This window comes from Dipodomys ordii, unplaced genomic scaffold, assembly GCF_000151885.1.
Source record: "Dipodomys ordii isolate 6190 unplaced genomic scaffold, Dord_2.0 Scaffold47, whole genome shotgun sequence".
NCBI lineage: Eukaryota > Metazoa > Chordata > Mammalia > Rodentia > Heteromyidae > Dipodomys > Dipodomys ordii.
This window is the reverse complement of record NW_012267263.1, coordinates 2,299,071-2,314,390: the sequence shown is the minus strand read 5'-3', so window position 1 is coordinate 2,314,390 and position 15,320 is coordinate 2,299,071. Positions and strand designations below refer to the sequence as shown.

The following is a 15,320-nucleotide window of genomic DNA, read 5'->3' as shown; positions in this document are numbered from 1 at the left end:
CACGTGTCCTTGTATATTGGTTCCTGTTGTTCAGGGTAGATGCCTAGAAGTGGTATGACTGGGTCGTAAGGGAGGTCAATCTTTAGCTTTCTAAGGACCCTCCAGACTGCTGGCTTTTAATCAAATCCTCAGATCTCTGCCTCCTGAGTAGCTAGTGTTCCAAGTGTGAGCCACTAGCACCCAAGTACCAATTCAGTTTTAAAAGGATGAAACAGGTGATGGTCACTGTGAAACATACCAGGGAAGTTCAGAGCACCTCACAGTGAGCACCACATGCTCAACCCATTTCCCTGTACCTGTTCATCATTACGCATCCACCCATCATTCTCCTTATATTTTGATCTCTGCAAACTTACAAACATTGCTGACTTTCTCTGAAAATACTTTACCATGTATATTATTAATTAAAGCTCAATTTCTGTTTACATTTTTTATGTAAAATTTACTAAAATAATGTTCACAAATCTTATTTGTAATGCTGAGAGTAGAAAGAGGAAGGTGGATTTGCAAGGGATGACAGAACCCAAGGAATGGCTTAGTGGGCATCATCAGTGGTGGCCTGGAGGATAATCTGAACATCCCTCGGTGCCCAGAAGGAAGGAAGTACATCTCTCCCCAGCATAGTGTGAAGGTCTGAGTGAAACAGAATTTTAAATAAGAAGCAGAGACTCAAGATATAACACCCAAGATGTCCAGGTCTCAATAAACATCATTCACTATACCAAGAATTAAGAACCCTCAAACTGAATCAGAAAGACATTCAATAGATACCAACACTGAGACAATAACAGATGGGAGGGATTACCTGCAATAATTTGAAAACAGCCCATAAAAAAAGGGCTTCAAATAACTTCGCTGTGCCTAAAACAAATTTACATACAGAAATAAAAGTCTTAGGAAATCAATAAGAAAATTGCAAAAAAAGAAATTAAAAAAGTATGAAGAATAACCAAGTAGAAATTCTATAACTGAAAAATATAATGACCAGACTAACAAAACAAAACCAACCATCACAGTCCCTGGATAAACACAGTATCGAAAAAGAAAAACAAAAAATAATCAGTGAACTTCAAGATGGGAAAGAAGCAAGTGTGCTACTTAAATAACTAATGTAAAATAGATGGAAGAGAACAAGCAAAGCATAGAGCTTCAGGTAGCTATGAGACTTTAGCAAAAGCTTTCACACTCATACCATCAGATTCCCAGAGGACAGCAGAGTTTGAAGAGCATACTCCTGGAAATAATGATAATTTGACATGCAGATTTAAGATGCTGGGCAAATCTCAATGAGGTAAACCCAAGAAACTCACTCCAGACACAACATAAACTTCTAAAAAGTGAAAAGAGCACATGTTGAAAGCACTGAGAAACTACACACACACACACACACACACACACACACACACACACACTCACTCACTCACTCACTCACTTCACTTTTGGGAAAAACAGCTTGAATGACAATTAATTTCTCATCAAAAACTACAAAGGCCAGAAGGAAATGACAACATATCTTTCAAGAGCTAAAAGAAGCAGATTTCGAGGGCGCTGGTGGCTTATGCCTGTAATACTATCTATTCAGGAGGCTGAGATCTGAGAATCATGGTTCAAAGCCAGTTCGGGCAGGAAACTCTGTGAGACTCTTATCTCCAATAAACCACTAGAAAACCGGAAGTAGTGCTGTGGCTCGAGCTGTAGAGCACTCACCTTGAGCTGAATAGTGCACGGACAGCACCCAAGCCCAGAGTTCAAGCCCCATGACCACCACCACCAACAACAAAAAAAGAAGCAGATTTCTATATCTAATGAAAAGATCCTTCTAGAATAAAGGAGAAACAGATATTCTTAGATACCAAACATTTTAAATATGTTGTATAACATCTCAATTTGGAAATCTGACATGAATTAGTTTTATAAATCAACTTCTATGACTTTTGACATAAAAGTAAGTCCTACTATTTTAATATGCTATTAAAAATCAAACTCTAAGCTGAGCATGGTGATAAATGCCTATAATCCCAGCCCTAGGAAGGCTGAAGCAGGAGGATCATGGGTTTGAGGACAACCTGGGCTCAGAAAAGAAAAAAAAAATTAATCTCTTCTTGGTCACTGATGACACCTACTGGTTCATTAGTGGAAGTGTTTTGTGTAGAGTAAAAATGAGGATTACTATTAAAGCTCCAAGTTCAGAAGGCAGGCAGGCAGCGGGCAGGCAGTTGGAAGATTTTTTCTTATTCTGGGAATTACAAGTACTCTCAGTATGAGCAAAAACAATCCCATGTCAATTCCAAGCCTGTTCCTCTTCCAATGTTCCAGTGCTCCCTCTCCCATTGAATGTTGCCACCATCCTACAGATGTGGAAGTCTGAGCCCTCATATCATGCTCAACAATGCTTTCTCTCGCTCCCTCCCGGGCCCCCCTCTCCATACCCAATCTATCACCCAATTGTGTTAATTCTTAGCTCTTACACCTGTTTCCACAGCTCTCAGATCCCCTAAGTTGTAACCATCACTTCTCATCTAGTTATACTTATGAAGCACTAAGTACATTCCACATATGGTTCTAAGGGCTTTACTTAATCTTTACACTGACAGGTAAGGAAAGAGAGTTAGGTCAAGTTCCTATCTTGGAGATGACACTTGGCTGGCACTTGGCCACTAAACTATACTACAGTCCTCCAACGGGCAATCTGTCAAATGCTTTTTTCTATATGTTTGGAAATGTCCACATGATTTCTCTTCTTTGTGCTAATATAGCAAATTACCAAATTGATTTCAAATGTTAAATGTTGGTTGCACAGGTATGAATACTTGTGTTCTTGAAAGATGATACAACTAGTCATGATATATTGTGCTTTTTTTTATATATTGCTTAATTTTGACAACTTTTTGTGTAAGAACTTAGCTTCTATATCCATAAGGGAAGGGGCATTGTAATTTTTCTTACTTCATATTTTGGTATGTTTTTCCCAGCTTTATAAAATGAAAGCAGATTCTCCTTATTCTTTGGAAGAACTTGAGTGAGATTAAAGTTGTTCCTTTCTTAAATTTTAGGAAATCACTAGTGAAGGCTTTTGGGCTTTGACTTAATCTTTCTGAGAAGATCCTTAAGTTTTCATTTCTTTATATTTTTTCTTTCCATTGCTTTTTCTAATGCCAGTACCAGGAGCTTAACTGAAGGCCTTGAACTCTTGATTTTCAATCATGGCTAGTACTCTACCACTTGAGCCATGCCTGGAGTCTGATTTTTTTTTTTCTGGTTAACTGGAGATCAAAGACTTGATAATTTTTCTGCCCTGACTGGCTTTGAGCCATGATCCTTAGCTCTCAGTTTCTTGAATAGCTAGGATTACAGGTGTCAACCATGAGCACTCAATAAGTTTTCATTTCTCTAGCGAAGTATTCATTTCTTCCTATGGTCTGTTTCAGTAAATTATGGTTTTTCAGGAAATTATCAATGCTTTCAAACTTATTGATATAAAGTTGGCTATAATATCTCTTTGTTGTCCTTTCACTGTCATTAGGATCCATGATAATGTCTCTGTTTCTATGTCACATATGAGTAATTAATTTTCTTCTGTCTCCAAAAAATTTCTTGAGCTGTTTCATTAGCCATATTTCAATTTTATTAACTTCTTCAAAAAATGAACTTTTGTTTTTTCTCTTTTGTTCATTTGCTTTCTATTTAACTAATTTCTACTCATACCTTTATTATTTCCTCTCTACTTTCTTCAAGTTCAATGTACTCTTCTATTTCATGATTCTTATGTGGATAGCTTAGGCACTAATTTTAAATCATGCTTTGTAGTATATGCAATTACAGCTATAAATCTCTACCTGAGCACTGAGTACTTTCTGTAGGTGAAAAAAAAATCTTGAGGATCTGATCAATGGGTTACTTGTGATGTACAAACATCACATGTTCAGCAACTGAACAAAGCAGGGGGCTCCCTGTATCATCAGACTAGTGTAGGTATACTATCAGATGCTTACATGTGTAAATACATTCATATGTATGTGTGTATATAGAGAGAAAGATAGTGAACATGTACTAAATTATCAGTGAAATGCAAGTGAAAACCACAGTGGGTGATACCGAACTATATGCTCTGTACATGAAACCTATCTTACATATGGTAACAAAGATAGTTTAAAAGGAGAATAGAAAAGCTACCAAAGATACTAAAACATATTAATGTCAAAAATACATATTATATAGTATCTAGGGTTAGAAAAAGATAATATCTGCTTAATGCAGAACATATTGAATATCTAACATTAACTGATGTGTTTTTGTAATGTGGCAGGAGGATGCTCACCTTACTACCATCGAATAGACAGAGGCGAACATGCCTGCTGAGAACCTGGATGCTTGTTCCAGGTAGAGGAATCATTTTACAGCTCCACAGGGTCACAATCAGTGAAACACGACTTGGCCTGGACCTAATCTGCAAGAAAAAATAGTTACAACAAGACTTAAAAAAGAAGATAAGGAAACATTTTACACCAGCATACACATATGAGAAAAGTGCCAATACTCTGTTTACTCAGTCAAAAACAGTAATTACAGGAAAATTTTCATAAAGTTGTATTTGAGACAGTTGCATTTTTGCTTCTGTTTAAAAACTACAATGCAGAGGCAGAAACATTAGGCAGATTACATGACCTGATCATGAAATGACTATGTTTCAGTTTCCAGATTCCTAATGATAGAATGTGTGTGTGTCAGTTTAGACAATGATTACAGCAAGAACCAAGACACAAAGCCAGGCACTAATGGCCCAAGCCTATAATCTTAGCTACTCAGGAGGCTGAGATCTGAGGGTCACTGTTCAAAGTTAGCCCAGGCCAAAAAAAAATCTGAGTCTCTTTATCTCCAGTTAACCACTAAAAAGCCAGATATGGAGCTGTGGCTCAAGTTGTAGAGTACTAGCCTGAAGCAAAAGAGCTCAAGGACAGTACCCAGGCCTGAGTTCAAGCTCCAGGACTGGCCAAAAAAACAAGACACAGACCACTTATATGACTCACTTAACTCCTCCTCTTGTGTGGATTCTAAAAAATTATCTCCATTCCTCCTTGCCTCTTTATGTAGGTAATTTACAAAAAGAATATATTGACTGCTTGATGAGATTTTTCAGATCTGTTTCACAGACAGATCTGTACTCTTAGCTTGTGAATAAATAAATTGGCATCATGTCTATTTATTGTTAATACCATGGACTAGATAGAAGTTTGGCTCAAGGGGGAGAACAATAGTCATGAATGAAAAAGCTGAGTGAGAAGTCTTAGGTTTAAGGCCCAGTACTAACATAAACATACAAAAAAAAAAACAGTAAGAAAAAAACAAGTCCCCCGTCCAACTTCAGTTAGGTAACTTTACATTTTACTTTATAATTATGAGCCCTTTCATCAAAAAAATTATACTGCTACAAAAAGGCCATATCTAATAGCTTCTTATGTTTTAAATTTAAAAATGAAAGCTGAATATTTTTCTTTGGGTACAAGAAGTTCATGCAATTAAATGACATTTATTAAAGTATAGTATAGTAGTCAAGATATAATATGTTCAATGACTTGCAACTTGAGACACTTAATACTCAGAATGCTCCAGGTAAGGATGGGGTTGACAGGAAGGACATTAAACTTTTACACCAGTCTTGCCACAACCCTGACCACACACTCCTGTGCTAAAGGCTATGGAAAGAATGAGAGAGAGAGTAGAAGGTAAATAAGAGCAGTGATGTGCTCTGATGTAGTTTATATCTGCTATAAACACATGCAAAGTAGAGGAAAATATGAAAGACTCTGTGTGTTTTGTTTTTTTTTGACAGTGCTAGGTTTGAACTCAGGACCTCACACTCCTAGGTAGTCTACTGCTGAGCCACACCTCCAGCAATGAAGAGTATTTTCTACTTCAAATACTGGCACAGAAAAAATCCTTTATTCTTATTTGAAAGTGCTACTTTCAAATTCTAATCACAAATTTGTCCTAACTTACTCATTCCTACTTAATGAAAATGGCAATGACTATTGCTACTACTAATGGTGATGTTGATGATGATGATAATAATAGTAATTAGTAATAACACTATATTAGTCAGCTTTCTACTGCTAGAAGAAATATCTGAGCTAACTCAACTTAATGTTTCAGTCTACGATCAGCTGGCCCAGTGCTGTTGGGACTGTGCTGACACAAAGCATTATTGGGAAGCACATAGTAGAGTGACATGCTCACTTATGACAGCTGGGAGGCCAAAAGAAGAGAGGAAGGGACTGTACACTCAGTCTCTCCTTTAAGGAGCTCCTTTCCACTAGGCCCTGCCTCTTAAAACTTCTGCCATTAGCTGGAAACCAGAATGACATAGGCCTCTGGGGAACATTTATCCAAACCATGGCATTGATTAACATTTACTGAGTTCTTACCATGTGCCAGGGATTGTTCCACAATTTTATGCATATACTGGAATTTTCACAAGTTGGTGTCAAAAGTATTATCAACCCCTTTCCATTAATTAAGAAACCGAGGAAAGAATGATTAAGAAAGAAACCTACTATTATTTCTTTTATCATAATGGGAAATGAGCAACAGAAAAGAGAAACTAGATAAAGTTAAGGTGCCAGTCCAAGTTTTGCCCTAGTTATGAAAATACCACTGTTTCAAAATTACAATATTGAATCAAATAACTTTTTGTTTTCTAAAATGCACTTATCAATTTACACTGGACTCTATACTTGTACCAGGATGAGGCCTGGAGAAGTGGTAATCTTATCAATGTCTCAAGGATGGTCACTGAACTTACGGTGCCTGTTTCAGCATCCCACAGTAGATCTCTGAAGGCCAGCTGGGATGCAGTGAGCTCTGGTTGTAAGAAGTAACTTGCTTGAAACTGATTTCCTGTAAAAATAGTTTTACCCAACAAAAGAGGAATGAAATTCAGCCCTCCTCCCGACCCCACAATGTCTACAAAGTTATTCAACAAACTTAGGAAGCAAACACTTCCAAAATGCCACCCTCCTCACTAGGAATTCAATTTCCAAAATAGCCTGCCTCGCTCATATTTTTTTAAAGTACAAAATATAAAGCTACAAACTGATGAAAAAAATCATCTTAGGAAACCTGTAAGAAAGATCTTGAAGATTTTAGGCCAATTACATGCCTCATAATAATGATGCATTCCAATACTCTGGTAAAAATGAAGGAAACTGCACTTTTTAGAGAATGTAGAAAATAATACAAAAATTGTTAGCTTTGTTTACTAACACGAATGTTTTATATTACTCTTCCATAGTTTACTTATAAAGAATACTTCTTATAAAATTACTTTTTAATTCAAGAAAAAATTTGTCCCTGCTTTGTCAAGTGCTAGGCTAGGAGCTAGAAATACAACGGTGGATTGGGGAATGATGTCTCCACCCTCATTAGCTTCCAGTGGATTGAGGGAAATGATAAGAACTAAGAAGACAAGTAAAATCTACTAAGGCTGCTCAAATGAATGGGAGTAGGGATGAAATACAGTTCCCAAGGTGGGCATCTCCGGGAAGGTAGACTTATCCTGAGAGAAGGATGGGAATAATCCAGGCATTTCAAGGAAGAATCCTGCAGCATAGGCAACCTCAAATTATCTCTATCCTGGATCACTGGTCAGGTGGATAGAAGATACCCCACCAACCCTCAATTCCTTTAAAATAAGCTTGTAGACAAAAGCTGTCAAAATACTAGTACAAATAGGAAATCGAAACACTAAGTAGAAAGTCTTGATATAAAGGGCAGATAAAGGAGTTTGGGCTAGAATGGGCTGGGGTTTGGAGATGGTTCTTTTTTCTCACTCCTTTCTTCTTCTTCTTCTTCTTTTTTTGTTGGTCATGGGGCTTGAACTCTGGGCCTGGGCACTGTCCCTCAGCTCTTCAGCTCAAGGCTAGTAGTCTACAACTTGAGCCACAGTGCCACCTCCAGTTTTCTGCATGGTTCATTGGAAATAAGAGTCTCATGGACTTTTCCTGCCTGGGCTGGCTTGTACTGTGATCCTCAAATCTCAGCCTCCTGAGTAGCTAGGATTACAGGGGTGAGCCACTGGTGCCTGGCTACTTCCCTCCCTCCCTCCCTCCCTCCCTCCCTCCCTCCCTTCCTTCCTTCCTCTCTCTCTTTCTTTGCACTGGTTCTGGGACTTGAGTTTGAACTCAAGAACATTTAGCTTTTACTCCGCTTTTTCACTCAGAGCCTAGTGGTCTACAATTTAAGCCACATCTCACTTCTAGTTTTTTTGATAGTCAATTGGAGATAAGAGCCTCAAGGAGTTATCTGCTCTGGACAGCTTTGAATCAAGATCCTCAGATCTCAGCCTCTTGAGTAGTTAGGATTACAGGCACAAGCCAAGAGTGCCCAGCTTGGGTTCTTAAAGACTGATATTTGGTGTCCCGGTGAGACTGATAGGGGAATGAATCAGTAAGAGAACTTGATAAAGGGAGGCTAAAGATACAACAAAAAGCTGATAATGAAGGGAGTCACTTTTTTTTTTTTTTGGTCGGTAGTGAGGCCTGAATTATGGTCCTGGGTGCTGTCCCTCAGCTCTTCAGCTTAAAGCTAACATTCTACCACTTGAGCCACAGTGCCACTTCCAGTTTTTTCAGCTTATGTGGTACTGAGGAATCGAACCCAGGCTTCATGCATGCAAGGCAAGCACTCTACCACTGAGCCTCCTTCCCAGCCCACAGGAGTCACATTTTTGAAAGAAGAAAAGGAGCTAGAGACCAGAGCAGAAGTAAATAGATTGGCCTTTAATAGGTTCAGGAATCTTTGCTCTCAGCCATAGGGATGAAGAAAAGATAACTGTTGGTTCTAGTGTGGTGGTTTATACTTGTAATCCCTGCTCCTTAGGAAGCACAGATAGGAAGGATTACAGTCCAGCTCAGGCAAAAAGATAACAAAAACCTCATATCAATAAATAAGTGAGGTATTACAGGTGATTCCTATCTGTAAACCCAGGCATACATTGAAAGATCATGGTCCAAGGCAGTTGGGGTAAAAAGTGAGACCCTGACTGAAAAATAACTAAATTTAAAAGGGCTCTGGAAGTAGCTTAAATGGCAGAGTGCCTACCTAGCAAGCATGGTCATGAGTTCAAAACTCCAGGATCATAAAAAAAAAAAAAAAAAGATGAACATCCCAAGACAGGGAGGTGAGATTCAGCCTTGTCCTCCTCTTGTTTTGGCTATAACAAAAAAAAGTTAAGACTTCAACCTTCATTTCTTAGCTACAATTGTGTGTGTTACCTTCCTCCAGCAGCCTGGAAAGAGTAGAAGGCCTGAACCCTGTGGGAATCGCTCCCATTGTGGTTAATACATCAACTGTGTTTATCTGCAGAAAAGTCAAAATAAAACTAATTTGCTTATTTTCATTCACATTTCCTTGCCTTTCCAGGGAAAACAGTTCAGTATTGAAGGACTGAGTCCTGCCTTATTCCCCAGGGTCAAGCAAAGCACCAGGTGTGTGCTCACTTGCTCAGTAGGCAGGTCATTCTGACCTTGGCCCCCAGGAGACAATAGCCCTCACCCCCAGCTTCCCCTCTGGGCCTGGCCAAGGATATCGCCCTTGATCCCAAGGAGACCATAGCCCATTTTTTATTCTCTGCTTCCTTGTTAAGCCCTTTATAAGCCCACCCCAAAATCAAGTCCCTTGTACAACCTCCAATCCTCTGGGAATGTCTGTGTCCCTCACTGTTCCTCAATAAACAGTCCTCAACTGTTGATGATCAAATCTAGCCTATTCCTTTTCCATTTTCCCTTTAAGTATTACCCTCACTTCTGCAAGGACGGTACCCTCAGGATAGCCTATCCTAAAGACGTGGGCTGCAAAGCTGTGTCTTAGAGTAGCTGCTTTATGTACCTCTTGTACCTCTAGGTTCCCGCTTGGGTCCTGCTCCAGAGTACTGTCACCTGACACATGAGTTAATATGCCCACAGTTAATAGTGCTGAAGAACAAACTGGGAGGTAGTCTGTTTCTGTGAACAGGTATGTCCTCACAAGTCAGTAGAGGAAAAAGGAAGGGTACTTACTAAACTGTTCTGGTGATTATTAAAAGGGTACAGGGAATATTCTCATTTTATTTCCTTTTTTTTTTTGGTCGGTCATGGGACTTGGACTCTGGGCCTGGGTGCTGTCCCTCAGCTCTTCAGCTTAAGACTACCACTCTGCCACTTGAACCACAGTGCTATTTCCAGTTTTCTTAATGGTTTATTTTAGATAATTGTCTCGAGGAATTTCCTGCTTGGGCTGGCTTTGAACCTCGATCCTCAGATCTCAGCCTCCTGAGTAGCTAGGATTACAGGCGTGAGCCACTGGTGCCCGGCTCATTTTTTAAATGATAGGATTCGGGATAGTTCTGACTTTCCTGAATTTTTCTGAGAGTAACTGACATTTAGCATTAGCCTATGAGAGTAAGTATTTAATTCTACTATGAACAAGCGTAGGCCTAGTGAGAAGTGGTAGTGGAGCACAGTGTGGCTGGAAGCAAGTGACTCATCATCTGCACCAGCACAGCCCACACCCTGCACCCATTTTACCATCTATTCTGTCTTCTAGTCTCTATCCTGTTTTGAATTTGAACTCAACCAGAACAAGCAAGTAACAAACCATTAATAAGACTGGTGATACTGACCTCAGAGACAGCTTTCTGAACAGCATTCCAGTGGGAATCAGTTCTAGTGAGAGGAAATGATACCATGAGTTCAGGAAAAGATTATGCTATCCACTCAATGGGACACTTGTGGTCATTTATCAAAGGTCAAAGTACACAATCACCCATAAATCCTCTAGAAGCCAAGCTAGAACTCAAGGCACTAAAAATAATTTCATCATTAAAGTAGTAGTCATCTGTAGAAAAACAATAATAGAGAAAGCTCTCAAGATGTAAGTTGTCTCTATTTCAGAAAAGACTTATTATTTATAATTTATTATAATTATTAATGACATATTTATAATTTAATAATGTACTTTTTTTTTTTTTTGTCGGTTGTGGGGCTTGAACTCTGGGCCTGGGCGCTGTCCCTCAGCTCTTCAGCTCAAGGCGAGCGCTCTACCACTTGAGCTACAGCGCCACTTCCGGTTTTTCTGGTGGTTTATTGGAGATAGGAGTCTCACGGTCTCTGTTGCCCAGGCTGGCTTTGAACCGCGATCCTCAGATCTCAACCTCCTGAGTAGCTAGGATTACAGGCGTGAGCCACCAGCGCCCAGCTTAATAATGTACTTTTATAACAGTAAAAACAAGCAAGTACAAATTTTTCTGCCCATAAGGTGGTATAATCCTAGCACTTGGGAAACTGAGGCGGAAGGATCAGCAATTTAAAGTCTGCCTTAACATAATGAGATCCTGTTTTAAAAACAGCAAAGAGAGCCAGGCACTGGTGATTTACTTCTATAATCCTAGCAACTCAGGAGGCTGAGATCTGAGACTCGTGGTTCAAAGCCAGCCCAGGCAGAAAAGTCCATCAGATTATTTCCAATTAAACATTTTTTTTTTTTTGGTCATGGGACTTAAACTCTGGGCCTGAGCGCTGGTCCTTCAGCTGTTCAGCTCAAGGCTAGTGCTCTAACACTTGAGCCACAGTGCTACTTCCAGTTTTCTGGCAGTTTATTGGAGATGAGAGTTTTACAGCTTTTTCTGCCTATGCTGCCCAGCTCCAGTTAAACATTTTTAAAAAGTTGGAAGTGGAACCATGGAGTAGAGTGCTAGCCTTGAGAGAAAAAGCTTAGGGACAGTGCCCAGGCCCTGAATTCAAACCCCAGGGCTGCCATTAAAAAATAAAAACAAAAACAAAAAGCAGGGGCTGGGAAGGTGGCTCAGTGGTAAGGCATGAAGCCCTGGGTTCATTTCCTCAGCACCACATAAGCAAAAAAAAGCCGGAAGTGGCACTGTGGCTCAAGTGGTAGAATGCTTACCCTGAGCTGAAGAGCTGAGGGACAGCACCCAGGACCAGAGTTCAGGCCCCATGACCAACCAAAAAAAAAAAAAAAAGTGTCCTAAAGCTACAATGATGTCCTCTCAGACCTTTGTACCTTTGCTTAACTTCAGCTCCATCTGTTGTCTTGTCCTCCACTTCCACATCCTTTTCACTTTCTTTTTCACTATCCTCTTCACTGGGCTCTTCACTAGACTCCTGATCTTCTCTATCACAGGGCTGGAAAACCACGAACACAGGAAGTACTTTTCAACTACTGCACATATCAACCAATAAGAACACTAGGACTGAAGTAAGATGGGAGGTTAGTACAAAGTAGACTAACATTTTCAGCATGTGGGTGATAAGTCTTTGAGATTTGAGAAAATGATGAAGGTAAAGGTAGATAGCAAGATAACCAAGATAAATTCCACGTGGAATTTGCTCAAATAGAAAAACATAAAAACATTAGAAGAAAATAATCTTGGCATGATGAAACCCTTTTTCAATTATGTTATCAAAACCCAAATCCCCAAATGGAAACACTGACACTATAGCTAATAAACAATTACCCAGTAGGATGTCAGCAAAGGAAATACCTAATGCAAATTTCTAAGGGGTAACAACTTTGTTATTATAATACAACAAATTATCAGTAAGAAAAATATTTTTTAAGATTCCTTTGAAAAAATAACCAAAACACTGTAAAGGCAAATTACAAGGTAAAGGAAAATGAAACCAGCACGCTACCTCCTTAGTAGTATAGTAAGCACATATGCAAAAAATGGGATGCATTTGTGGATCACACTGGTAATAATGAAAGATTATTCACAATCAGAACTAGCAAATATAGGGGGAAACAGGTATGCTCATCTGTAGAAGATGGGAAAATTGATTGGCAAAATCAATAAAAAAATATAAAGGTATAAAGCCTTGTAAGCAGACATGTAAGGATTCCTCTAAGAGAATGATCAGACTGGCAGGATGGATGTGTAGACTGACCACAGCAAAGGTGCTGGTTGATACCACCAGCTCTTCAGTTCTTCCTCTGCAACCCAGTGAGCCAGAAGAAAGATCATAGCTTCCAGGCTTGCCGCTAAGTGTTAACCAGTCTGTAAGCTGGACAGGAAGACACATTTGGAAGTTTTCTGTGCAATTTCTAGGAGCCCTTTAGCTCAAGCCTTTTGATACCTTCACCTTGCTTCCCTTTAGCCATTTAGAATCATTAAAAGATCCAGTAGGTGACTTTATTCACCAATTAATTGACCAGAGAATATAGCTTAATAGTCCCTATTAAAAATGAAAAAGGTTTGTAGGAGGACAGCAAGATATAAACAACAAAGACTAACCTCCAGGTATGTTCTGGGAATGAGACCTTCATTTCCTTGGGCATTCTTAGCTATCCACCAACCATCTGGCTTTTTTTCAATTATAAGAAGAATTTCTCCTTTCTTAAAGAAAAACAAAGTAAAAGTTTTACAATAAAACTCAATAGTCATGTGTATTACTTTGTGACTAGTACTTCAAAATCTATGCTTCTTTTCTGGTGGGGAGATATAAGGAGTGACTCCAAGGCCTTGTACATATGCTAGTAAGTGATCTATCTCAGAGTTATATCCTCAGCTTTTGTCGTTTTTCTTCATCCATTATTTATCCTACCTTTTATCAAAAACTTTCCTACAATACTAACTCTGGATCTATGTGACCATAAACAAGTTGTTCCTTTTGGTCACTCAGCACATGTTTAAAAGAGTATATGCAAATGAGAGTCACTTTTCATAGTCATTTTGAAGGCCCCATGTTCCTTCCAGCAACTTGATTCATTATTAAAATAGTTTAATTTTTAATCTCCTGTTAGAAACTGTTACTCAGAAGCATAAGAAGAAGAAGAATAAATCTATTGTGTTAAACAAAGGTTAAATAAACCATATTTGGAAGCAAAAATAGTAGTTACCCAATATATCCAACCCTAATTCATGTTCAGTGTGACATTAATCCATGTATCAAAACACAATCCACCTTTGAAGAACAAAGACTTAAAATACTGCTAAGGACATTTAAAAGAAAAACCATCCTTAGAATATGCATTATTATCTAATAAGGATGGCATTTTCCAAGAGTATTTGAAAAAAATTCTATGAATTAAAAGTTACATAATATTCTCACACATTTTTATTATTAATCAATTGAAAGAGAAGCATAAGAAACAAAATTTTATATATTCACTAGAATTTCTTATTCTTTTAGTTATCAGAAAACAGTTACACAATCCTTTGAATACCACAACTTTTATATTTTCAATCCCACAGGCCACTTAGTAAGCATGGATACAAGTCCCTTACACATCCGAATCAATAGAAAGAAGTGCTTCTTTTATAGTGAGATGATTCTGAAGTCTGGTACTTGCCAGGTAGGCACTCCACAACTTGAGCCACCTCTAGTTCCTTTTGAGTTAGGTTAGTTTTCAGATAGGGTCTTTCTTTTTGTCTGGGGCTAGACTTATGGCTCAAGTGGCAGATCACCAACTCTGAGTAAAAAAGCCAAGCAAAAAGGAAAGGTCCTGAGTTCAAGCCCCAATACTGGCTAAATCAGTCAATAAATTAATAACAAAATTTAACCCCTAACCAGGAATTATCAACACCAAAGATATTTTCAAAACCTTTGGAAGAGCTAACTTTAATAAAAGAATTTCTTTATTATTCCTGTGGCTAAACTGTAATTGTTACTTACTTAAAGAAGCTGAGTCTTAAAGAGCTTAATATCAGTGACAAGGAATATCAGTATATAGGCAGAGCTTTCTTATTCTGTTAAGTATGCTCATTTGCTCTAACATAGATTACAGATTTATTCAACCTACCTTAAATGTAAGATCCCCAACTTGCTGAGCAGTAAAATCTCCAAGAGCAATGTATTCTTTACTTGATGCTTGTTTGGGAGACTCTTGTTCCTTTTTTTCTTCTTCTTCCTCCTCCTCCTCATCTTCATCTTCTTCCTCTCCACTACTTTCTTTGCTTTCTTCACTTTCCTCTTCATCTTCTCCAGGAGAGTCATCATCTTCCTTGTTCTTATTAAGTGCATCAGTTCTACAGAAAGCAATTCTATTATTAAGATCACAAAATAACACAAAAACAAACCAAATCTAAGCATAATGTCTACATGTAGAAGAGTGGTTCTGCTGGGTGCTAGTGGCTCTTTCCTATAATCCTAGGTACTCAGGAGAGTAGTAAGATCTGAGAATGGTGGTTCAAAGCCAGCCCAGCAGGAAAGTCCATGAGACTCTTATCTCCAACTGACCACCAGAAAACAGGAAGTGTCTCTGTGGCTCAAAGTGGTAGAACCTTATCCTTGAGTGAAAAAGATCACGAACAGCTCCCAAGTCCTCAGTTC

At 38.7% G+C, this 15,320-nt stretch overlaps 1 protein-coding gene across 1 annotated transcript in view; it reads right to left on the bottom strand.

Annotated features, from left to right (window-relative positions):
* Window positions 1–15,320, bottom strand: part of Nphp1 (nephronophthisis 1 (juvenile)) — a 49,452-nt gene that overhangs the window by 26,241 nt on the left and 7,891 nt on the right. The window contains exons 5-11 of the mRNA XM_013019754.1: window positions 14,791–15,016; window positions 13,283–13,384; window positions 12,052–12,173; window positions 10,655–10,697; window positions 9,270–9,354; window positions 6,800–6,894; window positions 4,319–4,447 (exon numbers count right to left, since the gene is read on the bottom strand). Coding sequence (XP_012875208.1) covers window positions 4,319–4,447; window positions 6,800–6,894; window positions 9,270–9,354; window positions 10,655–10,697; window positions 12,052–12,173; window positions 13,283–13,384; window positions 14,791–15,016 — 802 coding nt within the window. The remainder of the gene's footprint in view (window positions 1–4,318; window positions 4,448–6,799; window positions 6,895–9,269; window positions 9,355–10,654; window positions 10,698–12,051; window positions 12,174–13,282; window positions 13,385–14,790; window positions 15,017–15,320) is intronic.